General features: G+C 41.6%; 1 protein-coding gene across 2 annotated transcripts in view; it reads right to left on the bottom strand.

Moving 5' to 3' along the window:
* LOC133544886 (microtubule-associated protein tau-like) overlaps positions 1-25,507 on the bottom strand; it is a 91,803-nt gene extending 66,296 nt beyond the window's left edge. Inside the window, exons 1-2 of one of the 2 annotated variants that reach the window (XM_061890114.1) lie at positions 23,522-25,507; positions 771-1,096 (exon numbers count right to left, since the gene is read on the bottom strand). In XM_061890114.1, coding sequence (XP_061746098.1) covers positions 771-1,096; positions 23,522-24,992 — 1,797 coding nt within the window. In that variant the 5' untranslated portion in view covers positions 24,993-25,507. The remainder of the gene's footprint in view (positions 1-770; positions 1,097-23,521) is intronic. The other variant, XM_061890115.1, reaches the window with a different exon arrangement.
* Between the last annotated feature and the right edge of the window lie 1,320 nt (positions 25,508-26,827).

Below are 26,827 nucleotides of genomic sequence, written 5' to 3'. Positions count from 1 at the left end.
TTTTAACATTGTGTATTTTTATGCAATTAAATTTTTCCATCAGTTTTTATGAGTCCTTTCTTTGACAGTACATTTTATCACTACTTATTTTTACAATCAGCCTGACCTAAGCCTTGATAATATTTTTTGTTTTTAAACTGTAAGTAGGTTTACTAATTAAGTGTTAAAAATTGAGTGGGTCCCGCGACCCTCTGTAGTGGAAAAGTTGGGACCCGAGGTCAAAAAGGTTGAGAACCAATGGTATTAAAAGAACTTGGACAAGCGTAAACACATTGGCAGATCCTTGCACTGACATTTTGACTTTGCTAGCAAATGTAGAACACTTAGGTCCACACTTGAGAGTTACATAACTGAGGCGTTCCTCAGTGCACCCCTTTAAGTCATCTCCGTTTTGGCAGTTTGTAATGTGATTTATGTAAGTAAAGTGTTGCTGTCGCTTCTTCAGATGCATTCATTTGTTCAACTTCTTTAGTTATACCAGTGATGTTCCACAAGGTTTCAAATTAAGTCCTCTCTTTTTTATCATTTGGGTTTTTCACTCTCCAAAAAACTTGTGAGAGACTGCAGAAGCTCCTGTAACTCTGATAAGATAAATAGACCAAAATCAAATGTCTATTGTAGCAGAGGACACTGATTGTTCCTATTTTTCAAAGTAAGACCTCCAATCCTTAACTTTCTGGAATTATGGCCCCTGAAACAGTTTTGTTGATTGTCCCTGATATTAAAAGATGTGCGGTTTTGAGTGCATGAATGTGAGCTTGGAGACTCACCTTGTTTTTGCAATCAGGGGTTGGTAAGACCTTGCTGACATTGCCTGTTGGAGACTTGGTTAGCCCTTTTCCTACTTTGTCGTCTTTCTTCTGCTCTTCCTTCTTATCTTCTTTGTTGGTCTTCTCCGGCTTGTCGGTCTTCTCCCCCTTTTCATTTGCCTTGTTGTTCTTTTCAGCATTCATCTTGTCCGTCTTTTCTCCATCTTTGAGAATCTTTTCATCAAGGTTCTTGTCCGTGCCGTTGTCCTTCTTCCCCAGCTCCACGTCTTTCTTGGCGAACGCGTCAAACTTATCCGTTTTCTCCTGCGTGTCCTTGTCTGCCTTCACTGCAAAGGTAGGAACGACAAAAGTAAGATCAGCGTATTTACCAGAATCAGACAAACAGAATAAATACGTTAATGAGTATAAATGGGATTGTTTAGGTCACTTTTACTCGTCATCAAATGAAACAGTCAGTATGATTTTCAAAAACTAGCAGTGAATAAATATTGATCTATAAAAACTGTATCTTTTTATAGTAGGGCTGGACGATATATCGATATACTCGATATATTACGGGTTTGTCTCTGTGCGATATAGAAAATGAATAAATCGTGATATTTGAGTGTACGTTCTCACGCAGTTGCTTTTAGCTGCTGGCATTAAACTACAGGCTCTTCCCACTCTGTTGTCTCTCCTTCTCACAGACAGCAAGCGCACCTTCTTACATACGTCACATACTGTCACGTCATACATCACATACTCTCGGAGCAGAGAGGTAGCAGCATGGGTAATAGTAGCTGTAATGCTAGCGGAGCCGTGCGAGTGGTAATACGAGAGAAAGAAGGTGCAAATCTGGTAACAAATGAAGGAAGAATTAATTCCCAAGAAAAACAGCAGGGGCTCCATCTTCTGGCGGTGGTTTGGCTTCAAGTGGGAATATGTCGAACAGACAACCGTAGAGTGTCAAGTGTGGTGCTAAAGCGTTCCTACAAAAAGTAGCATTACTGCTAATATGTAGCATCATTTCAAAAGTCACCTGCTAGAGAATGAAGAGTGGTTACTACGCATGTCAACATCTCCGTTAGGTGCCACACGCCCACACAAAAAAGTGCACTTTATTTTTTTAAACTATTGTAGTGGCGTTCTGTACAAAAAGTGCACTTTAATTTAGTGTTGTTTTGATATGTCATCTTAGTGACATCATGCACAAAAGTGCACTAATAGCTTGTTTTAAAATGTCTCTGACAATCATGCACTTTCTGTTTTTGAAAAGACATGAATGTGCGTGCCACTGCTTAATAACTGTTTAATAAATACATTCATCCATCCATTTTCTACAGCTTATTCCCTTTGGGGTTGCGGGAGGCACTGGTGCCTCGGGCCAATTTAGTGTTGCCAATCAACCTATCCCCAGGTGCATGTCTCTGGAAGTGGGAGGAAGCCGGAGTACCCGGAAGGAACCCACGCAGTCACGGGGAGAACATGCAAACTCCACACAGTTTTGGTCAATTGACTTAGTTGTGATTTCCTTCTCTGCATGAAAGTTTAAAATAAGCATATATCAATGCAGTATGAAGAAAAATGTTTTAATGTAGACTCATAGAATCATCCTACTGCTGTGATTATATGCATCAAGTGTTAATTCAAGGCTAAGGCAAAATATCGAGACATATATTGTGTATCGCGATATGGCCTAAAAATATCGAGATATTAAAAAAAGTCCATATCGCCCAGCCCTAGTTCATAGCTTTTCTTCTCTGCAGTAAAACTAATGATGCAAATTCGGTAAGTTCATACGCACAGACAAATTTTAGTCTGTACTACCGGGTATCAAGTAAAATTAAACTTTGCTATATTTAGATACTTTTGTTGCATATGAGGCTCGGAACGTCTGGTAGCCGACTTGGAAAGGAAACAATCAGGATGGCAGACTCAACCAAAGTCTCCCTTTAGTAATGTTGCAAATTTCAACACCAACAAAGCAAGTATGCTTGGTAGAAAACACTCGAACGTAAAGTAAGGCTCGCGCTCTTTCAAAATGCGCGACATCGATGCTAATTCACGTTGGAATGGCCATAAACAGGCTACTCTTAGTAGGAGCTGCTGTCCAAAAAAAATAGTTGTTTTTTTTCAATCAGTCCTGTCCAGCCACACAGACAAATTATAGTGTTGTTGTAGATTATCTGTATCTGCTGTACAGATTTACTTTAGAAAAGGGAAGTATTTACCTTATTTGTATTTGACTTAATTAAATGTTTGGGTAGAATTTTATTAAACAGAGCCAGTTTTCTTTCAAGTAAGATAGAAATGTATCAGAGCTGTTTATCTATTTTATGGAGGAAAGTAGTTAATCATAGAACTGGCACCCAATGTTATTAAAAAAGTATTGATTTTGAATCAAGAATCGATTCTGAATTGAATTGTTACACCAAAGAATCGAATCGAATCGTGTGGTCCCCAAAGATTCATAGCTCTTCAGGATTAGCAATAGTAATTTTACATCGCAATTTCAACACCTCCAACCAGGATGAAACAGTTCAATCAAACAGCTGGTGAGTAATAAGCACAATACTTAATGTACAAACTCTTTTTAGGGCGCGATATAACACATTCAGCTTCACAGAAAAAGCTACGTCCTAGTTAGTCAACATACCATAGATAGCCTATACAACACTGCCTAATGTTTAATGTTTTGGAAGTGCAACAGCATTGTAAATGAGACTCGCATGTAATTAGAAAATAAGATATAACAAAAATTTTGTGTGGAGTTTGCATGTCCTCCCCGTGAATGCGTGGTTTCCCTCCGGCTACTCCGGCTTCCTCCCACTTCCAAAGACATGCACCTGGTGATAGGTTGATTGGCAACACTAAATCGGCCCTAGTGTGTGAATGTGAGTGTGAATGTTGTCTGTCTATCTGTGTTGGCCCTGCGATGAGCTAGCGACTTGTCCAGCATGTACACCGCCTTCCGCCCGAATGTAGCTGAGATAGGAACCAGCGCCCCCTCAAAGGGAATAAGCGGTAGAAAATGGATGAATGGATATAACAACAGGACAGCACAGTTAGCATGATTTCAAGTTACAACAAAAAATAAAATGTTACTATCAAACAATTACCATTTATTAACACACACAAATATACCGGAAAAACTGTACTGCTGACTATCCGGATCGATTCCCTGGTTTGGGGAATTGGTACCATATCTGTTGTGAACATGACCCATTCCTTTGTAAAAATCAAAGACTTGCATGAACATTTTATTAATATGTGTTTCTTGTCTTACTGTGTTTATTTTTAAGTGATACAAAATTACAATGTTAAAGTCTAAAACTAAATCAAACAATTTGATGAAAGTCTTTGGATAGGGGAGCTTTTAGTCGTAGTTTTGTCGGTCGGACCACTTTGTGGCAAGCGACAGTCTATGCCAGGGGTGTCAAACTCAAATACAGAGTGGGCCAAAATTTTAAACGGAACAAAGCCGCGGGCCAAGGTTGAACAAATTAACCTTTTGATAGGGACCCAAACAAGTTTTGCATTAAATATTGATCAAGCAAGGCTTATATAACTTTATTGACATGCAAAATCCAGTTTCAAATAATAATAATTAAAAAAATATCAATGGCGTATCAAATAAAATTTAAATAAAATGTTTTGCCTTTTTTTCTATTTGCAATCTTCTGAGGTAAATATCCAATTTTTTCCACAAGACTAATAATAAATTTGAAAATAAAATATATATAATGAATGAACCAAACATTCAAGCCTTGAAGTAGCATGAGAAAATGCATGAATAAAACAGTAATTATTGGTCAGTTTGCTGGAAGTTTCCCGGAAGAGTTAGTGCTGCAAGGGCTTCTGGGTATTTGTTCTGTTGTGTTACGTTGCGGATGTTCACCCGAAATATGTTTGTCATTCGTGTTTGGTGTGGGTTCACAGTGTGGCGCATATTTGTAACAGTGTTAAAGTTGTTTACACAGCCACCCTCAGTGTGACCTGTATGGCTGTTGACCAAGTATGCCTTGCCTTCACTTGTGCGTGTGCGTGCGTGTGTGTGTAAAAGCCACAAATATTATGTGACACGCTGTCAGTATGGAGGAAAAGCGGACGTGACGACAGGTTGTAGAGAACACTTAAAGGCAGTGCCTTAAATGCACGCCCCCAATATAGTTGTCCAGGTTGAAATCGGTAGAAATTCGTGAGAATGGTTGCCCCGGGAGATTTTCGGGAGGGGCACTGAACTTCGGGAGTCTACAAGGAAAATTAGGAGGGTTGGCAAGTATGAGTATTAGCGGTGAATGTGGTGTTACAGCGGCACCGACGCTGTATAACACCGGCGGGCCAGCTCTAATGATAAAATTTATATTGCCTCAAGGGCCAAATTAAATTACACGGCGGGCCAGATTTGGCCCGCGGGCCAGAGTTTGACACCCATGGTCTATGCAATCAAGTGGGACATGCTGAGACAGCAACAGGTAATACAATTACTATGAACCTTCATAGTGAAGTAACAAAAAAAAAACTACCAGTTAACCCCTGGTACAACAAAAAATATTGTAATAAAAACACGATACGAATACAGAATGCAGTATTTTCCCAAAAGAAGTTTTTAAAAAATGTGTCGGTCACAGCAATTTATCTTACAATGCAATTGGAAAAAACATACCTCTTTATATTTAACAAAAATATTTAGTCTTTATTTAAACATGTAAACCAATTAGTATATTCTGATTTATGATCAAGAACTGACTATATACGTACATACATGTATATATATACATACATTAGGGGTGTAACGGTGCGTGTATTTGTATTGAACCGTTTCGGTTCGGTTCGGAGGTGTATCGAACGAGTTCCACACGGACATATTAAGTAATGCACACCCAGGCACCATGAATTGGTTTACGTGGACCCCGACTTATAAACAAGTTGAAAATCTTATTGGGGTGTTACCATTTAGTGGTCAATTGTACTGAATATGTACTGTACTGTGCAATCTACTAATAAAAGTTTCACTCAATCAAAAAAAAAAAAAAAACACACGGCGTGCTAGCAGCGACCGGGCTATGATAGACTGACCACACCTCCTCTTTTCACCAGATATGTCCTCTTTTGCGGGGCTGTCCAGGTGGAGTTTCTTAAATGCCTCAAATGTCCGGCATTTTAAGTTAGGGTTGCCTGTATTTTCAATGTACGTTCAGGGTTAAGAAGGGGTTAAAAAAAAGTGTGCGCAGGCAACAGTCGTGAGGGAGGGGGAGAGACAGAGCGAGCGAGAGAGTCATCATAAACGCGCATGCGTCGCCAGGCTCTGCTTTTTACCCATAGAGTTCAGATTTAATTTTTTATCATCTATAGCAGGGGTGTCAAAAGTGTCCCCCGGAGGCCATTTGTGGCCCACAGCTAATGTTTTAAAGGCCCATAACACATTCTAAAAATACTATTGAAATAAACAAAAAAAAAAACAAAAGTGAAATACAAAAGCTTAAAGGCGAAATGTAATTTAGAAAAAATTGCAACATTGACTAATAAAACAAAGCTGTTTTTTTTCTTTAAAACTGTCATTGCTCAAAACATAATATTGAATCAAAATCAATGTTATTATGAATTATTGACCTATCCAAGTTTCCGATTACTTCACATCAACTATCCCACAAAGAAAAAGATTTTTGGTGGAAGGTTTAGCAAATTTGTTAAATAAATAACCAAAACATTTATATGTTGTTGTTTTCTTTCTGTACCGAAAATTAACCGAACCGTGACGTCTGAACCGAGGTATGTACCGAACCAAAATTTTTGTGTACCGTTACACCCCTAACATACACACATACATACATATACATACATACATATATACATACATACATACATACATATATATATATTTATATTGTATGTACCTACATATATACATATTTATTTATACATACATATATACATAGATATATACATATATATATATATATATATATATATGTGTGTGTGTGTGTGTGTGTATGGTATATATGTATGTACAAACCCCATTTCCATATGAGTTGGGAAATTGTGTTAGATGTTAATATAAACGGAATGCAACGATTAGCAAATCCTTTTCAACCCATATTCAATTGAATGCACTGCAAAGACAAGCTATTTGATGTTCAAACTCATAAACTTTGTTTTTTTTTTCAAATAATAATTAACTTTGAATTTGATGGCTGCAACACGTGACAAAGTAGTTGGGAAAGGGCATGTTCACCACTGTGTTACATCACCTTTTCTTTTAACAACACTCAATAAATGTTTGGGAACTGAGGAACCTAATTGTTGAAGCTTTGAAAGTGGGATTCTTTCCCTTTCTTGTTTTATGTAGAGCTTCAGTTGTTCGACAGTCCGGGGTCTCCGCTGATTTTTTTTACACTTCATAATGCGCCACACATTTTTGATGGGAGACAATTCTGGATTGCAGACGGGCCAAGAAAGTACCCGCACTCTTTTTTTACGAAGTCACACTGTTGTAACACGTCCTGAATGTGGCTTGGCATTGTCTTGCTGAAATAAGCAGTGGTGTCCATCAAAAAGACAGTGCTTAGATGGCAGCATATGTTGTTCCAAAACCCGTATGTACCTTTCAGCAATAATGGTCCCTTCACAGATGTGTAAGTTACCCATGCCTTGGGCACTAATGCACCCCCATACCATCACATATACTGGCTTTTGAACTTTGCATCGATAACAGTCTGGATGGTTTGGTTCCCCTTTGGTCCGGATGACACGATGTCGAATATTTCCAAAAACAATTTGAAATGTGGACTCGTCAGACCACAGAAAACTTTTCCACTTTGCATCTATCCATCTTAGATGATCTCGGGCCCAGAAAAGCCGGCGGCGTTTCTGGATGTTGTTGATAAATGGCTTTCGTTGTGCATATTAGAGCTTTACCTTGCATTTACAGATGTAACGATGAACTGTAGTTAGTGACAGTGGTTTTCTGACGTGTTCCTGAGCCCTTTAGAGATTGATGTCGGTTTTTGATACACCGCCATCTGAGGGATCAAAGGTCACGGTCATTCAACGTTGGTTTCCGGCCATGCCGCTTACGTGGAGTGATTTCTCCAGATTCTCTGAACCTTTTGGTGATATTATTGTCATGATCTACTACTTGGATCATGTCATATTCTGTTTTTGTTCCATCTTGGTATCTTGTCTTGTTATTTGACTTCTTTAGTTCCTGGTGGAACTTCCTGTTTTGTTCTGTTCCCATAGTAACCCATTTGTGTCACCTGCCTGTTGTCTTTCACGTGCACCTGCCTTTGATTATTTTCCTCCCTATTTAAGCCTGCCCTTGTTTTTCATTCGGTCTCGGATTCTCATTTGCTATTCAATGCAACAGGTGACGTCGCTATCCCCGCTTGTGGTAAAACTCTTTTTGTACTTTAGCTTCCCCGCTATTCCCTCATTTGTTTATTTCCCTAGCTCACATGCTAGCGTCTTTTGTTCTTTCTAGCTCATATGCTAGTTCTGTGGTATTTTGTTAGTGCCTTCGTACAAGTGTTTTTGTTCGTAGTTTGTTCATTAGTATAAATAAATCATCATTCTTACCTTCACGCTGTGTCCCATTCCGCTTGCATCCACGAGAGAACGCAAACACGCACCACGATGCCACCTAAGCGTCACAATTATGGACCATAGATGTTGATATCCCTAAATTTCTTGCATTTGCACTTTGAGAAATGTTGTTCCTAAACTGTTTGACAATTTGCTCACACAGTTGTGGACAAAGGGGTGTACCTCGCCCCATCCTTTCTTGTAAAAGACTGAGCATTTTTGGGGAAGCTGTTTTTATACCCAATTATGGCACCCACCTGTTCCCAGTTAGCCTCCACACCGGTGGGATGTTCCAAATAAGTGTTAGATGAGCATTCTGCAACTTTTTCATTATTTATTGCCACCTTTCCCAAATTCTTAATCAAGTGTTGCTGGCATCAAATTGTAAAGTTAATGATTATTTGAAAAAAAATAAAATAATGTTTATCAGTTTGAACATCAAATATGTTGTCTTTGTAGCATATTCAACTGAATATGGGTCAAATATAAATCATATTTGACCCAAATCATTGTAGCTGAGATAGGCACCAGCGCCCCCCGCAACCCCAAAGGGAATAAGTGGTAGAACATGGATGGGATGGATGTATTCCGTTTATATTTACATCCAACACAATTTCCCAACTCATATGGAAACGGGGTTTGTATGTATGTTTGTAGTATATATGTATGTATAATAAAAAAGGTCACACCCTACATCTTGTTCTCTCTGTCAATCTCCCTGTCAGCAATTTGAAAACCATGCCAACTCACACTGAGTGTGACCATTATGCTGAGGTGTTTCAAACATCTCTGTCTCCCACCTCCACTAACACCCAATGTAATGCACGCCTCTCACGGTTTATCAACGGCCAGACACCTAAGTTTTCCTCTGCTTTTTCTGCCGCCCAAAACACCAGGGCAGGTGAGATGCTGTCATCAGACCCAGAGGAGCTTGTGTCCGTGTTCAACTCCACCTGCCTTTCTGTTCTGGACTCTATTGTCCCTCTCAAGCTGAAAAAGCCCAAACCCAAGACTGCAGCTTGGCTCAATGAGACCACCAGAGCATAGAGGAGAGCATGGAGACAGGCGGAGCGGAAGTGGAAGAAAGATGGCCTGCAGGTCTCTCTTGAGATACTGAGGGACAGACAGAAAAGCTACCACAGACTGGTTAAGGCTGAAAGAGACACGCATTCTATTCAGAAAATCAATTCTGTTGTTTGCCCTCCCACCACTGTTATCCAGGATGCATCCCCTGCAAAGGGTGATGAGTTTCTGTTGTTTTTTTCGGATAAAGTAAACACCATCAGAAGTAACATCCCACCTTCCACCCGGGACCTATCTGTTACTCTGAGATGCTCATCCACTTTCTCCATGTTCAGGTCCATCTCCCTCTCATTCCTCTGTAAGATGACTGCCGCCTTGAGACCAGCCACAACCCCTTACGACCCCGTCCCTGCCCCCCTCCTTAAAGAGGTTTTTGATGCAGTAGGTCCCCACATCCATCATCAACTTCTCCCTGGCAACAAGTATAGTCCCATCATGCCTAAAAGAAGCATGAAGAAAGCCAACCTAGATCCAACTCACCCCAGCAACTACAGACCTATCTCAAAATTACCATTTCTGTCTAAACTGTTTGAAAAGGCCGACCTCAGCCAGCAGCAGCCCAATCTCCAACACAACAACATTCTGGAGAAATTTACGTCCAGATTTAGGGCCGGCTACAGCACTGAGTCCGCCCTCTTGAAGGTGTTAAACGGCCTACTCCTCATCACTGACTCTAGGAAATGTGCTGCACTGGTTCTCATGGAACTCAGTGCAGCGTCGATACTATAGACCATACTCATTTCTTAGTCCCCTCTAACAGGGGGCCGGCATCACTAACACAGCCTTTTCCTGGTTTACGTCCAACCTCAACAACAGAACCTTCTCTGTGAACATTGCCAACCATTCCTCCTGCTTCGCCAACTTCACCTGTGGGGTCCCTCAGGGCTCAATACTGGGTCCCAGCCTGTTCTCCATCTAAATGCTCCCCCTCAGCAAAGTCATTCATCACCATAAAATTTCCTTTCGCTACTACGCTGACGATACTCAAATCTATCTTCCGCTCAAGACAGACGATCCCTCTGGGCTGGACCGTTTGAAGGATTGCTTGCAGGAGATGAAGGAGTGGATGTCAAAAAACTTCCTGCAGCTCAATGACACAAAGAGTGAAATTTTTCTGTTGGGCAACTCCCCCTCGGTCAGTCAGATCAGAAATAATTTGGGACATTTGGCCACCCTTGAAAAACCCCACGTCAAAAACCTTGGGGTCACATTCGACCCAGACCTCAAGTTTGACAGGCAAGTGAAATCTGTGATGAAATCCTGTTTTTTACAACTGCCCACAATAGCTAAGATCAAGTCTTTCCTCTCCCCCAGTGACCTACGGAGGGTCGTGTTAAAGCTCATCTTCTCCAGACTGGACTATTGCAATGCCCTCTATGTTTGGCTCACCGACATGACCATCCATAGCATGCAGCTATTACAAAATGCAGCTGCCAGGCTGGTGACAGACACAAAAAAAGGGAACACATTTCTCCCATCCTCTCTTCACTTCACTGGCTCCCAGTGAAGCACAGAGGGAAATTTAAGATCCTCACGTATGTCTTCAAAGCGCTCAATTTTCTCGCCCCAGCTTATATCAAAGATCTCCCGGACAAACCTAGAAGCTCCAGACTTGGTCGTTGCCTTAGATCTGACAACCAGATGACCCTGAAGGTCCCACGGTCAAACCTAGTGACAAAGGGAGACCGTGCTTTCTCAGTGATGGCAACTAGGCTATGGAATAAGCTCCCTCTGAATGTCAAGTCTGCCACCACTCTGGACTCTTTTAGAGCACAGTTTAAAACTCACGTCTTTGCTGCAGATGACTTTTGAGTTATGTGTTCATCATGTGTCTTAAATGTTTTTTGTAGATTCCTTTTTGGTCTCAGTCTCTGCTTCTGTTTTTTTGTTTCTCTATTTGGGCTGCGCCCCAGGCTGATGTAATAGTTGGTTGGGGGATTGATTGATTGATTGATTAATTGATTGTTTGGTTGATTGATTGATTGAGACTTTTATTAGTAGATTGCACAGTACAGTACATAATCCCTACAATTGACCACTAAATTGTAACACCCGAATAAGTTTTTCAACTTGTTTAAATCGGGGTCCACGTTAATCAATTCATGGTAGGGGGCGGGGGTGCATAATAAATGAAAATAACGTACCATAACGTAACATAGCTTTTGGATGACTTAAGGGGCTGTTTAAAACACATTCAATTGATGCATTTTGGTGTCTCCTGGTGTTTTTTTATGCAATTAGTTTTTTCATATCGGAGATAAATGATAGTAATCTATCTTCTGTACGAAAAACTTTCTTTCAAAAGCTTTTTCTTGCATTGGGATCACTCTAGCTGCTGTTGTGACGGACTACCACCTCCCTACAGGGCGCACTGCTAAAAATACTTTCTGTTGTCTTATTGATTGCAATTTTCTAATCGATACAACATGGCGCACAGGTTGGCCAGCACAACAACATTAATCTGGAGGGCGCATTATACACGCGAAAGCTGCACCACTTTTCTTTCGCACACAAAGTCTTAGTCTACTCAACACGCATATGTTGTTTTGTGCCTGGTATTTGGACCTTAGTAGATCAGTAATTGGAAAGAGAGATTCAAAAGGCATTTTTCACCCTTAGAGGGGAACAGCCTTTTTTCTTTTTTTGCCTTGTTCACAATCATTGTGAAAAACCCTACGATGGATGTATTTTTTTAATGCATTCTAAATATTAAATAAATGCGATCAAAAGTCTGCTTACAATAGAGCCAATAGGAGTCACACTATTCCGCATATAGCAGTCCTTTAAAAACATGCAAACACTTACATTAGGGTTTTATATAAATGATGTAAGTATATATGTAATGTAATACCATTTATAATAGCATCTAATCATTACATAATTTGATCATTTTATGCATAGTGGCGCATTAATTTCAAAAATGCATTTGACACTGATTACAACTAACTGCAAACATAATAAAACATTGTTTATTGTACAATATCTGCTGTCATTAGGATGCCAACTGCTAGGATGTTCGAATATTCCCATTTAAATGAAGAATGACTCATAAGCCTTGTGAAGAAAAGGAGGGTGGAACCAAGCGTCTTTATGTGTCGTTCTCGCCATTCGCGGGTATAAACTGACTGTCAAAGTGTGCCAATTTGTCGGAATACGACCTCATCCTTCTACTCTCCAGGTGAGAGGCATGATTTATGACCTACAGTAAACTTTAACGAGCAAAGTAAACTTGTGATCACGGCCGCGCTAAAAATAGTTGGTCTGTGTTAGGGCTAATAATAACAATATCACTAATACTTGATAATATTTAAGTCAAAAAATTTAAATGGAGTATTGTCGGCGCTTTTTGAATGTTTTTTACTGGATTTAATGTGCGGAATAGAGGACCTCCCATTGGCTACGTTGTAAGCTGACTTTTTACGATTTGGAATTCAATAAAAATCAAAATACATTCGTTGTCATGTCTTTCAAAATGATTAACAACGATGGGCAATGTTCCAAAAAAAAGTGCAGTTCCTCTTTAAAGAGGACCTATTATGCAAAACACAACTTTCCATGTTTTTGTGGATTTTGGATCTGCACAAGTCCCGAAAATTAGACTTTAAACCATGCAGGAGATATTGATAAAACAATCTTGCCTTCCTTCGTACTTACGAGTCATTTGGAATTTGCCCCAATGTGTGATGTTTTTGTCAATTGTTTCATCAGGGGATGTTTTTTGCTTTCCTCCCCTTGTGGGCAGACTGGCTCGTACATGCACATGCATCCTCCACTGTTGCCATTTCTAATCAATTTTTAATGACCTTATTATTTTTAGTGATGCTGCAGCATATGGCTCTAGTTAGCCTCTTATCCTACACAGCAAACACAAGACGCTTCAGTATGGCTGTGTCTTTAAAATCTTCAACATCAAGTCATTAGAAGCTCTTAAATCATACACGCACACACACACAAGTGTGTGTGCGTGTATGTGTGTGTGTGTGTGTGTGTGTGTGTGCGTGCGTGTGTGCGCAGACATTGCCTAAAATAGCTGCTCCATGAGTGCAGCAAATGTCTAATCAATGTCGCAGCCTTTCCCTGATGACTGCTCACTCAAAACAAGTATGAGTGCTTTTTTTGTATACAATGCAGATTGACTGGCTTTATAGAAAGGTCTTTCTTGACTTTGCTTTCCCAGACCTTTTCATATTGCATCCATTGTTACGACTATTATTTGGTGAGGTGTATAGGAATCCATATTCCGCTATCACCTGTTTAACAGGGTTGATTCTTGACATAAATGTATTATATTTGACACCATTTAGACAAAGATAAGTGATTTAGAAGACATTACAACACTGCAAATTTTGGATAGATATTGTGGTGTGATTGTATTATGGGAAAACTACAGAGTCGACAAGCTATGATGTCACAAGTGTGCGACAGAGCAGGAGACACAGTGGGGGTGAGTCAGAGAGCGAGAGACAGGTGTGGTTGAAGTAATAAAAGTATCCACGTTATAAAGTACAGTTGGACTCACGTATGTCATTCAGTAACGCAACATGGTGTCAGAAGTACTGTAGTCAATGTGGAATGTGAGCCAAGTGAAAAGATAGTTTGTTCGCGTCAGTGGAGAAAGAAGTCAAGGACAAGATGAGTGAAGGCGACGGAGCCGCTGCAGCGCCTGCACGGCCACCCAACACGCCGGTGGTTGCCGTGGGACTGTGCGCTACGTTCAACATCCAGCCACGAGAGTCCTTTGACTTTTCAAATCCACAAGAGAGGGACAAATGGATCCGGAGATTCGAAAGAATACGCCTGGCAAGTAACCTAAATGCAAGTTCCGAGGACAATCAAGTGAACACATTGATTTATTGCATTGGGGACGAAGCGGATACTATTCTCCGTGGGTTAAATCTCAGCGGCCGCTCAAGGACGTACATACCAGGGAGTGCACGAGGGATTACATGGCTTCTTTGCTGTGAAGAAAAACGTTATCTACGAGAGTGCTAAGTTTAACATGCGCAGGCAGAAAGAAGGGGAGAGTGTGGATTCGTTTGTCAGCATTGTAGCTATGGGATGCTACACAATAAACTGATCAGAGACAGACTTGGCGTCGGATTGCAAGACAAGGGGCTGTCTGAACGCGTGCAGTTGGATGCGGATCAAACCTTTGATAAAGCCATAAGAACGGCACGACAGAGCGAGGAGGTGAAAAGGCAACTCTCTGAGGGGACACCACCAGATCAGAGGCAAGTGATGCAAATTCTGTTGATAGTGTTCCAGAGCAACTTCAAGTCTGCTAAACACAAACCTCAATATGCTGATAGCCCAAAGTACAAGCCACACAGTACTCAGTACAGCAAGGACAAGGACGCACAGTCCCCGTGTCAAAATTGTGGCAGCTTTCCATCCCATCCAAAAAGTGACTGTCCTGCTAATAAGTGAAATGCCATGCATGTGGGAAGAGGGGATATTACAAGCGTGTGTGCAAGTCCAAATCAGTGCATGAAGTTGAACAGGATGAGGAGAGGATCTTCCTCGGCAGTGTCACGGAGGATGGGGATCCATGGATGGTCAAAATTGGCATCCATGAGAGCAGTGTGACATTCAAAATTGACACAAGTACCGATGTGACAGTCTTGCCTCGCTCAGTGTCCCTAAACACATACGGAATGGATCCGCCAAGTCTCAGAAAGGCAACAAAGCCAATCCTGGGACCAGGAAGAAATTCCCTCGACGTGGTGGGCGTCGCCAGGTTGCTACTTAGGAGAGGGGAGAAGACATAGAGGGAGGATGTGTACATTGCTCATGAATTGATTTACGTGGACCCCGACTTAAACAAGTTAAAAAACTTATGCGGGTGTTACCATTTAGTGGTCATTTGTACAGAATATGTACTGAACTGTGCAATCTACAAATTAAAGTTTCAATCAATCAATCAATGTGCATACTGCCCCAACTGGGTAATCTGTGAGCTGTAGGCTGGGGCTTTTAGCATGCCTAGACAGCGTCACGATTGAGACATTAAAGGAGAACTACCCGAAATTATGCACCGGGCGTGTGGAAGTGCGGCAGCCATATGCCATCAAGCTAAGACCAGGGGTGGAAACATTCTCAGTAAAGACACCAAGGAGGATTCAATTTCCTTCAATGGACAAAGTCAAGCAAGAACTGTCCCGTATGGAACAACTCGGGGTGATAAGTACAATTTAGGAGCCAACAGACTGGTGCACTGGCATAGTGGTGGTTCCCAAAAAGACAGGTGCTGTACGCATATGTGTCAATCTCACCAAACTCAACGAGTCAGTGTGTAGGGAAAAGTTCATCCTGCCATCAGTGAAGGAAACACTGGGAATGCTGGCTAGAACCAAAAAATTTAGTAAGCTGGATGCAAACATGGGGTTTTGGCAAATTCCCCTAATTGCAGATTCAGCGAAACTGACAACTTTCATCACACCCTTTGGGCGCTATTACTTCAGGCGGCTACCATTTGGCTTTGCATCCGCCCCCAAACACTTTCAGAACCGGATAGTGACGGAGGTCACAGAAGGCGTTGAGGGCTTGAGGGCATTGTTTGCCACATGGACGTCGTGCTGGTGTGGGGCCGAACACAAGTGGAGCATGATGCTCGCCTGCATGCCACACTGGAAAAGATCCAAAAGGCAGGCATCACTCTGAATGTCGATAAAGGCGACCTGTCGAAGTCAGAGGTGACCTTTCTAGGCCACGTGCTCTCCACCAGTGGCATCAGCCCGGAACCAAGCAAACAGAAGCTGTGAGGAAGATGCAGGAGCCAACAACTGTGAGGGAGTTGAGAAATGTTCTTGGAATGATAAATCAACTTGGGAAGTTTGTGCCACAGCCGGTCGAGAGAGACAAGCCTCTGCGAGATCTCCTGTCGAAAAAGAACTGCTGGTTGTTGGATGTCAACCGGGCAAGGGCCTTCCAGGATCTAAAGGATGCACTGACGTCTACACCAGTGCTAGCCATGTATGATCCCAACAGAGAGTGCAAAGTCTCAGCAGACGTGTTGTCGTACGGGTTGGGAAGCGTACTGCTACAAAAGTGGGACGAAGAGTGGAGGCCAGTGGCCTACATGTCGCAGTTTCTCATACCAACAGAGCAGAGATACGTGCAAGTAGAGAAGGAAGCTTTGGGGCTGACCCGGGCTTATGAGAAGTCCCGCAACTTCCTCATCGGGAAACATTTCCAGATGGAGATGGACCACAAGCCTCTCCTGAGTCTTCTGGGGTCTCAAGCACTGGACGCATCTGATGTGCTATTCTTACTCTATCTCTCATGTGCCGGGCTTGGGATCTTTCTGTGTGGAGTTCTCATGTCCTCCTCGTGACTGCGTGGGTTCCCTCCGGGTACTCCGGCTTCCTTCCACTTCCAAAGACATGCACCTGGGGATAGGTTGATTGGCGACACTAAATTGGCCCTAGTGTGTGAATGTGAGTGTGAGTGTTGTCTGTCTATCTGTGTTGGCGACTTGTCCAGGGTGTACCCCGCCTTCCGCCCGATTGTAGCTGAGATAGGCACCAGCGCCCCCGGCGACCCCAAAGAGAATAAGCGGTAGTAAATGGATGGATGGATATATATATTAGGGTTTAGATATATGTGTATATATATATATATATATAAAACACACTGTATATAAAGCCAATATATATATGCATATGTACATACTATTGTAATAATATAATGGATATGTAATTAATAATTATTATAATTACTTATCAGAAGAATGTGAAAGTTCAACTTCTACCTTGTGTACTTCCGTGATGACCTCCTTAAAGTTTTTTAATCAATCACAAATATCAAGAAGCTAAAATGTGCCAAACATGGTAAGTGTGGAGAGTGTTTTGCATTGTCCCCATAATTCCATGTACTGGATATAAATGGGTGTAATTTAGATTTGTATTTTTTGTTGTTGTTGTTGATTGGATGCTTTTTATAATATCTACAAAGTTTAATGAGTAGGTTGTGTTATGTGTGACCATGTTTGTTAAATATTTGTGCTGGTTGATTTTTATTTTTTTTTTGCACCATGACTAGGAAGGTTCTTTGATGTGCTGTATTTCCTTACAAGTATAAATAATGACAGAGTTATTTTTGTTGAGCGGGTTATTTGTGGAAATCCTTGTCTATTGCTAGCAATCAAGATTTGTAGTTGGTCAACAGCTTAGGCAAGACACTTACAGTAAGCAAACATGTTCTATGTACTATATCGACTGTATGCATCATAACACATTTTATATTTATAACTAACATGTGAATCAAGCCCTTTATTTTAATGAAACCAATAACATCAAAATAAATATTGCCTTATTCGTGAGACATTTGGAGCATCTTTATGACCTCTGACAAACCACACAAGTGGCCATATTGTGATCAGGAGATTTTTGTCAACCTGTGGGCATCGATCCCAATGGGAATCATAATAACATTGCCTGTTTTTCGGGCAAATCGTTCCATTCAATATTCACGACTTTTACTGCCACTTGGTTTATTAAAATTAAGTATTCATAATCAGCTCTATCTTTATCTCGTTACTTATTCCCCCCCCCCCCTAACAAATAAAGTAAGTGAACTTTAAGGAGAAGTACTCCGTGTTACATGGACACTTTTGGCCCATTGCATGAACTTGTTAATAATACGACATACTAAAAGATGTCACAGGCAGTGTTGGGACTAACGCGTTACTTTGTAACACCGTTACTTTTGGCGGTAACTCGTAGTCTAGCGCGTTATATTTTATAATCAGTAACTCAGTTACCGTTACAATATGATGCGTTACTGCGTTATTTTACATAATTTTTTATATAGTATCGGCTAGAAACTGAGAATATCTGAGTGTGTTTTATTGGAGAGCTGCAGAAGAGGCGCAGGAGAAGAGGCGCGCTCTGTATGTGTGTGTGTGTGTGTGTGCATGTGAGGGGGAGGGAGTATGGGGGTGCGTGTCTGTGTTTACTAACAAGACATCATAGCGGAGCCAAAGCAGAGTTGCTTAACATGGAAATATTCTCACTACTTTTCTTTTGTCGAGACTCGAGCACAATGAAAATAAAATTTTAGTTAAATGTAAGTTGTGTTTTGGATCAAAGATGCTATCTACTGCATAAAACAGCAATTCAAATCTGCTGAAACAGCTACAAAAGCAACAGGCTTCGACGAAGCTAGTAAAGAAAGACACAGACTCCAATGCCACTACACCTTCACCTAAGGATTTTAACGGAGGGACTGGTAGCCAGGACAACATTTATGGAGCCATTGCACATATGTGCTAGAAGACATGCAGGTTATTTCTACAGTGGAGTCACTCGCTTTCAGGCAGCTAACTAGCATGATACCGGCGTCAAACAACAAATACCACAGAAAACATTTTCCACGTACCTGGACAGTGAGTACATAAACATGGAAAGCGAGCTAAAGAAACTCTGCCTCTACTCATCATTCAGCACTGAAGGTACACACACTCTGTCAATTCTCTTATATACTGTTTCACACTCTGTCAATTCTCTTATATACTGTTTCACACTCTGTCAATTCTCTTATATACTGTTTCATTGTAGACTTCTAGAGTGTTTGATTATCACATCAGTCTAAATGTGTAGGCTATAAAGTGCACAAACATAAAGAGGGATCCTAGTGGGCCAGGCCAATATTTCCTTTTCTTTAAACTAGACTAAAAGTGGGGAAATACATAGAGTGTTCTGGGCTTCAGTACAGTACACATGATTTTATTTCACAATTTCTTGAGAGAGAAAAAGGCCTGGTTAGGCGTGTGTATAGCAGTGGGTGTGCTGTATATAGTGACATGACATATAATCGTGTCATGTGTGCCTTCTTTGAGTGAAGCCGGGTTTACAGCTATGTTGTGACATGTTATTATGCCGTTTGATACTTATGTGTGTTATGTTGCAGCTATTTAAAATAGTTGTGTCAATTTGTTCTGGCCAGAAATAAATTGGCCCTCTGAAACATATCTTTGTGTTTGTGTGTTGTATGTAAACCACATTGCTTAGCAGAGTTCAGAGATGCAAATACTTTTAAAATTGATCAACAGATTGTATTATTCTACAGTGCAACAGTGCAATAACAGTACTGAAATGAAGGCTAAAGAATATTAAGGGGAGCCTTAAAAAAAAAAAGGACTAAATAGTTACTTTTCACCGTAACGCATTACTTTTTGGTGTAAGTAACTGAGTTAGTAACGGAGTAACTTTTGAAATTAAGTAACTAGTAACTGTAACTGGTTACTGGTTTTCAGTCACTAATCCAACACTGGTCACAGGGCATTTAGCTACCAGTGCTGGTAAGTCAGCAAGACAAAGACAAATGCTTTAAAAACCGGACAGACCAACCTGAGGCCTTGTTCACACAGTAGGTCAGGATTTTTTTGCCCAAATGTGACCTGTTACGATTTTTTTTATGTCAATGTGAACAGTACAATTACGATTTTTTTTTTAAACCGACCAAGGCTTCTTTCGTGTGTGGATATAAATCAGACATGTATCCGATGCGACTGCAGTCCGAACAACTGAGTCGCTTACACCCGACCAATGCGTCATTGAAAACAAGCGTCATGGTTCTTCGCCAAAATAGACAGTTGCTAAATGACTGACTATAGAGCGAGGTATATAAGCTGCACTTACTAAATTAAAAAAACATATATATTTTTAATTTTTAAACCGCAATGTATACATTATGAAATTAGTTATTTACATGGAAAGATTCTGTAAATGTTTATTGACAAACCTTTGTTCGTTTCCAAACGGTGTCTCTAACACGCCAGTAAAACGGTTGATCAAACAAAACAGAAGTCATCGTCATAGACCCACTAACGGCAGAAGCTAGCTCTCCAATCAGCTAAAAAGACTCAATAAGTCCACGGCAACTAAGTTAATAATACTAACAAACAAATTCATAAACGTGTTTTAGCATATTAGATGATAAATGGTAAATCGGTTATACTTGTACAGTGCTTTTATACCTTCAAGGTACTCAAAGTGCTTTGACACTACTTACACATTCACCCATTCACACACACATTCACACACTGATGGAGGGAGCTGCCAAGCGAGGCGCTAACCAGCACCCATCAGGAGCAAGGGTGAAGTGTCTTGCTCAGGACACAACGGACGTGACAAGGTTTGTACTAGGTGGGGATTGAACCAGGGACCCTCGGGTTGCACGCGGCCACTCTCCCAACTGCGCCACGCTAACAACGCTAGCTACATTACATTACAAAAGCACATACAAATATGCATGAAAACACTCTGACAGAAATCACATATGGGACGGTTTAGTAAGTAACATTGTTTTAGTTGTAAAGTAAACCATACAACCGTTGCTTGGAGTGATGAATGAAGAATCCATATGAGTAAAAATGCTATGGACGATTAAAGGAGAGAATGGCACTTCTTCTTCCGGTTCAAAGTGCATTCTAAAGAGAGGCGCACTGCAGAACCTGCAGTGAGTGAACTCGTTCAAAGATGGTGCCATAGCACAAAAAATAACACACCTTTTCAGTGTATTTTCTTGTTTTGGGGGGCGGGGGGTTTTGGCCGTCATCGGAGAAAAATCCATAAATTAGCCGCACCGTTTTATGAGCCGTAGGATGCAAAGCGTAGGAAAAAAGTATGAATTTAAGGCAGTTGAAAATTTTAGCAAGACAAGACGGAAATAAGGCTTTAGGAACTAATTTCAATGTTCCACCACACCTGTCTCTGACTGCTCACCCACACGTTCTTCTCCGGAGCTGACGTCGAAGCAAATGTCCCACAAACCTAAACCTAAAAGTTTGCCATCTTTCTACTTAAAGGGGAACATTATCACAATTTCAGAAGGGTTAAAACCAATAAAAATCAGTTCCCAGTGGCTTATTTTATTTTTCTATTTTTTTTTCAAAATTTTACCCATCACGCAATATCCCGAAAAACGGCTTCAAAGTGCATGATTTTCACCATCGCTATATCTACCCGTCCATTTTCCTGTGATGTTACTGCGTGACGCCAATACAAACAAACATGGCGGATAGAACAGAAAGGTACAGCGACATTAGCTCGGATTCAGACTCGGATTTCAGCGGCTTAAGCGATTCAACAGATTACGCATGTATTGAAACGGATGGTTGGAATGTGGAGGCAGATAGTGAAAACGAAATTGAAGAAGAAACTGAAGGTATTGAGCCATATCACGACAGACAGCGACATCGAGGACGAATTTGACGATCGCCTTCTCACCAACGATTGCATCTTTTGACCACTGGTGCAACTTGAATCCGTCGATTGGTATGTGTTTCTTTGGCATTAAATGTGGGTGAAGGGAAAGGCTGGATGTAAATATAGCTACAAATGAGGCATAATGATGCAATATGTACATACAGCTAGCTTAAATAGCATGTTAGCATCGATTAGCTTGCAGTCATGCCGTGAGCAAATATGTCTGATTAGCATATAAGTCAATAACATCAACAAAACTCACCTTTGTGATTTTCTTGACTATATCGTTAGAAATGCATCTGCTTTGAGTGTCGCAGGATATCCACACATCTTTGTGCCATCTCTGTCGTAGCATCGCTATCGTCGCTAAAGTGTGCAGAACAAACGAGTGACTTTCGCATCTTTTGACCACTGGTGCAACATGAATCCGTTTATTGGTATGTGTTTGTTTGGCATTAAATGTGGGTAGACGGAAAGGCTGGATGCAGATATCGCTACAAATGAGGCATAATGATGCAATATGTACATACAGCTAGCCTAAATAGCATGTTAGCATCGATTAGCATGCCGTGACCATTGATATGTCTGATTAGCACACTCCACGTAAGTCAACTTGAAATCGTCTCTGTTCATGTTGTTACACCCTCCGACAACACATTGACGACGCATAATGTCTTCAAGGTACCGGAAAAAAGTCAAAAAAACGGAAAATAACAGAGCTGATTTGACTTGGTGTGTGTAATGTGTTTGAGAAAATGGCGGATTGCTTCCCGTTGTGACGTCACGGGTGAAAGGTCATTGCTCCGACAGCGAACAATTGAAAGGCGTTTCAATCGCCAAATTCCCCCTTTTAGAGTTCGGAAATCTATTAAAAAAACATCTGGTCTTTTTTCTGCAACATCAAGGTATATATTGACGCTTACATAGGTCTGGTGATAATGTTCCCCTTTAATCTTCTAAACAAGTGGTTCTTAACCTGGGTTCGATAGAACCTTAGGGGTTCGGTGAGTCGGCCTCAGGGGTTCGGCAGTCTCCACCACGGAGATAAAGACACATCCGTCTTATCGTGTAAATAAAAACTTCTCCCTATCAGCGTATTACGGATACCCCCAAACAATGTTCCCTCTATTTTTCCATCTGATTTGCACGTTTTGTGATTGATTGATTGATTGAAACTTTTACTAGCAGATTACAAAACAGTACAGTTTACACAGTACAGTACATATTCCGTGCAATTGACCACTAAATGGTAACACCCGAATACGTTTTTCAACTTGTTTAAGTCGGGGTCCACGTTAATCAATTCATGGTAATGTGTGAAAGGTGTGTAATTTGTTGTGAGTTCATGCACTGTGTTGGTTTTGTTCTTTGAACAAGGTGATGTTCATGCACGGTTCATTTTGTGCACCAGTAAAAAAACATGATTTTTTATTTTAATTTGAAAAAAAAAACATTTTATTTTTCATTTAAGAAGGGTTCGGAGAATGCGCATATGGAGGTACCGAACCGGTGGGGTTGGAGGTACCGAACCCCACCGGTTCGGTACCTCCAACAAGGTTAAGAACCACTGTTCTAAACTCAGTTCAGAAAATGTTGACCTTGATTGCACAAAATCCCTGAAGTTGCCACAAATGTGCCAGGACTGAGACCTACAAGAACTGGAGCCATGTTTACTCCCGTAAATACTGCGGCTCCTGTGACGCCATGATGTCCTGTCTGCATACGAGTCGGATTGCGTTAGATCACGTTAGACATTTTTAGTAATGTGAACGACTACAAAAAAAACTCGGATTTGACAAAAGAAAAAACAGAATTGCACACCCTCCCCTGAATGTAGCCTTAGTTCTATGTGTATCTGAGTAGTACAGTGTCTTCACCGTGTGCAGACATACATACCTCCCGGGGTGGGAACAGAAATCAAAACGTTGGTTTCACAGCTGCCGTGATGTCTCTTAGGTGGTGGGGATGATGGCAATAATGGAGGTGAGGCTTCCGTGCTACCCGTGACTGTGAGCGAGCGTCGGACAGCCATGTGTGGGTATGGCGCCCTGGTCGGACATGCTGCTTCCATCACAGTAAAGTTTGACGTCATTGTAGATGAGCCACCCGTATTGTTGGGGTACATTTTGGCATTCAATGTGGGAACCGACAGGTGGGAACAGTCGGACATTGCTCGTCTGACTACACTTCGCTGAGGCGGAGTATCTCTTCTCCCTGGGTTCGCAGCCACACCGAATCCCGCTTTCTCGTCATCCATGCTATTTGAATCTTGTGACATTTTGTTCTTACTTTCTGTTACACCGCTGCAATGTGGGACATATACTCCCGCCTGTCCTTTATATTTCGAATTTCCATTTTCCGTCAATCTGCCGCCCTCAGCTGAGGCAGGAAGTTCCGAGAGGCTGGGAGACACAGTCATTTTACTTCCGTTTAGTGTTCCTACTGAGGGAGTGGTGCCAGGAAGTTGTTTGCCAGAAATGTCCCCTTCTGAAGGTGACTTGAGTCTTGTATCTTTAATCTGGTTTTGAATTTCCGAAGAACAGGCATTATTGTCACCGATCTTTGAACTGGCACACACCTCAAATGAGTGGTTCAATGGGGTCTGTCTTGGAGGAAGAATGGTCCCCTTCCTTTGTGTTACCTCCTTGGATTGTTGATTGTAGGCTTCATCTCGACAGGGAAAGGACCAGTTTGAGGTTGGCTGAAAGTTTGAGCCAAAATTAGAGGTTGGTGCTGGGTTAGGTTCCAGTGTGGAGTTTATTAATGATTCTCCGGGTGAGGCTAATGCAAATGATGTGGTGGAACAAGAAGAAAGTGGGCTGCTGGGACTTCGTCCTGCACTGCCTAGTGAAAACCTCTCCCATCTTGCGTCTGGTTTATCCTTTGGTCTAATAACACCTGATGACTCATCATCTTCTACCTTCGGAATAGGCGACCTTTGATCCAGGGTACCAGAGGATGTTCTGCCACACACTAATCTCAGCTCATCTTTAGTACCAGTAACTTTGGATCCCGCCTTCGGGAAATCAGCAAACTTCCCCCCAGGTGCTGTGGTTGCCGGGTCATATAAGCCACCATGGTGCGTAGAGACTAGACTGGAAGGTGGCAGCAGAGACTCATCATCTTCTACCTTCAGAGTAGGTAACCTTAGATCCAAAGTTCCTACCACAGTTACAGAGGATGTTCTGCCACTCCCTAATCTCAGCTCATCCTCAGCACCAGTAGTCACTTTAGATCCCTTCTCCAGGAAATCAGCAGACTTACCCCCAGGTGCAGTGGTGGCCGGGTTGTACAAGCCACCATGGTGCGTAGAGCCTAGACTAGAAAGGGTGGAAGAGGTCAAGACAACGGGGTTGTTGGCAGCCATAAGAGTGTTTGCAGGTTGATGCCCACAAGAAGGTCGTCTTCACCCGCTGCAGCCAACAATAACACCAGACTGCTGCCACTCTGCGTCAGATGACAAGGGTTACTTTACCGTTGTGCAGTTTTTTTCTTTTACTGCTCTTAGTCCCTGTTGGTCTTGTCTGTAGTTCTGGTCCTTCTTCTTCACCACCTCCTTTAGTATCCACAAAGGGTCATTTAGGTCCTTTGCACATAAGGGCTCAAAGAAAGAAATGCATCCTTTCCTTAAAGTGGTGCCTGAATGTTGTGTGTGTGTGCCACGGTGCTCAGGTGTTATCCGTGCACGCGAAGCACGTGTGCAAGTATTCACAAGCGAGGCAGGGCGAGTGCCAATAAGAGCGAATGTGTGTCTGGTTGTCTCGGTTTCTCTCTCTCGGCTCAGTGCGCGTGAGCTGCGGGGCTAAATTACACCTTGCTTTCTGTCTCTCTGTCGCTCTCTTTCTTTCCCTGACATCACACGGTCACATGACAACCGGGAATGTTCCCTCCTTCGCTGCAGCTGCATTTCGACATCCAGCCGTGGGTGACAAACACGCACACGCATCCACACGGGACCAGACGGTTCCAAACATGCACACACACCGGAAAATGTTCATGAAGGGTCAGAAACAGATCGATGAGTGTCACAGTTGACCCTGCACCTGAAAATAATGCCCCCAATTCTGACAGTTCATTCAGACAAACGCCGATGATAAGACATTTCCTAAAACACATCCCAAAAATTAATACTACCCTAAATTCCAGACTACAAGCCGCTAATGTTTTCCTACGCTTAGAACCCTGCGGCTTATGGATTTTCCTTGCTAACGCCCATAATGTTTTGTGTACAATAGTTTTTCTTAAACCTAAGCAGAGACACTGAAATGGTGTGTTACTTGTTTCTTTTTGTTTTTCCTTAACCTTTAAATACCCAGGAAAGTACCATTGGGATTCAGAACCTATTTTTCAAGGGAATCCTGCACATTCATCCACTAGTGTAGGTGGCACCAGGAGCAAGGTGGGTTAAGTGTCAAGACACAACGGCCGTGATTAGGATGGCGGAAAATGAGATCGAACCTGCACCCCTCAAGTTGCTGGCACGGCAGCTTTACCATCCGAGCCACGCCAATTGTGCTACAGCGCCATCTTTTGAACGAGTTCGCTCATTTCAATGGCGGGTTCAAAATGTACTTTGCATTTTAATGCCTTAAACCCGATGTCCATAGCGTTCTACTCGTATGGGTCCTTCCTTCATCGCTCCAAGTATTGTTTGGAAGTTTTACAATATAACTAAAACAATTCTTATTTACTAAACCGTCCCCTGTGTGATATCTAGAGAAGTGTTGTTATGCATATTCGTATGTCCTATGGTCAATGAAGCTAGTGTCGTCATCATTAACGGATATGCTAACACGTTTACGAGTGTCTGTGTGAGTATCATTAACTTACAAAGGCATTCTTTTTCTATTGTTTCAGTTTCACAAATTCCTCTGTAAATTCACCAAAACGTCACACTGGAGTTATCAGGTCTGTTTAGGGATTGGAGAGCTAGCTTGCGCACCTAGTGGGTCCATGAGGATGACTTCTATTTTGTTTGATCAGCCATTTCGGAAACATGGTATTCACAAAATATTTATGTGTAAATAACTAATTTCATAATGTAATAATCTGCGGTTTATAGTCCTGTGCGGCTAATATATAGAAAATATTTTTCTTCTAAAATTTAGTGGCTTAAGTTTATATACTGGTTCGCTTTATAGTCCCAAAAATACGGTATTTAAATGTGTACCAGTAAAATGCATATTTACACGTTTCCTCAGG

Source organism: Nerophis ophidion, linkage group LG28, assembly GCF_033978795.1.
Source record: "Nerophis ophidion isolate RoL-2023_Sa linkage group LG28, RoL_Noph_v1.0, whole genome shotgun sequence".
Lineage (NCBI taxonomy): Eukaryota > Metazoa > Chordata > Actinopteri > Syngnathiformes > Syngnathidae > Nerophis > Nerophis ophidion.
This window is presented reverse-complemented; position numbering and strand designations above follow the sequence as displayed.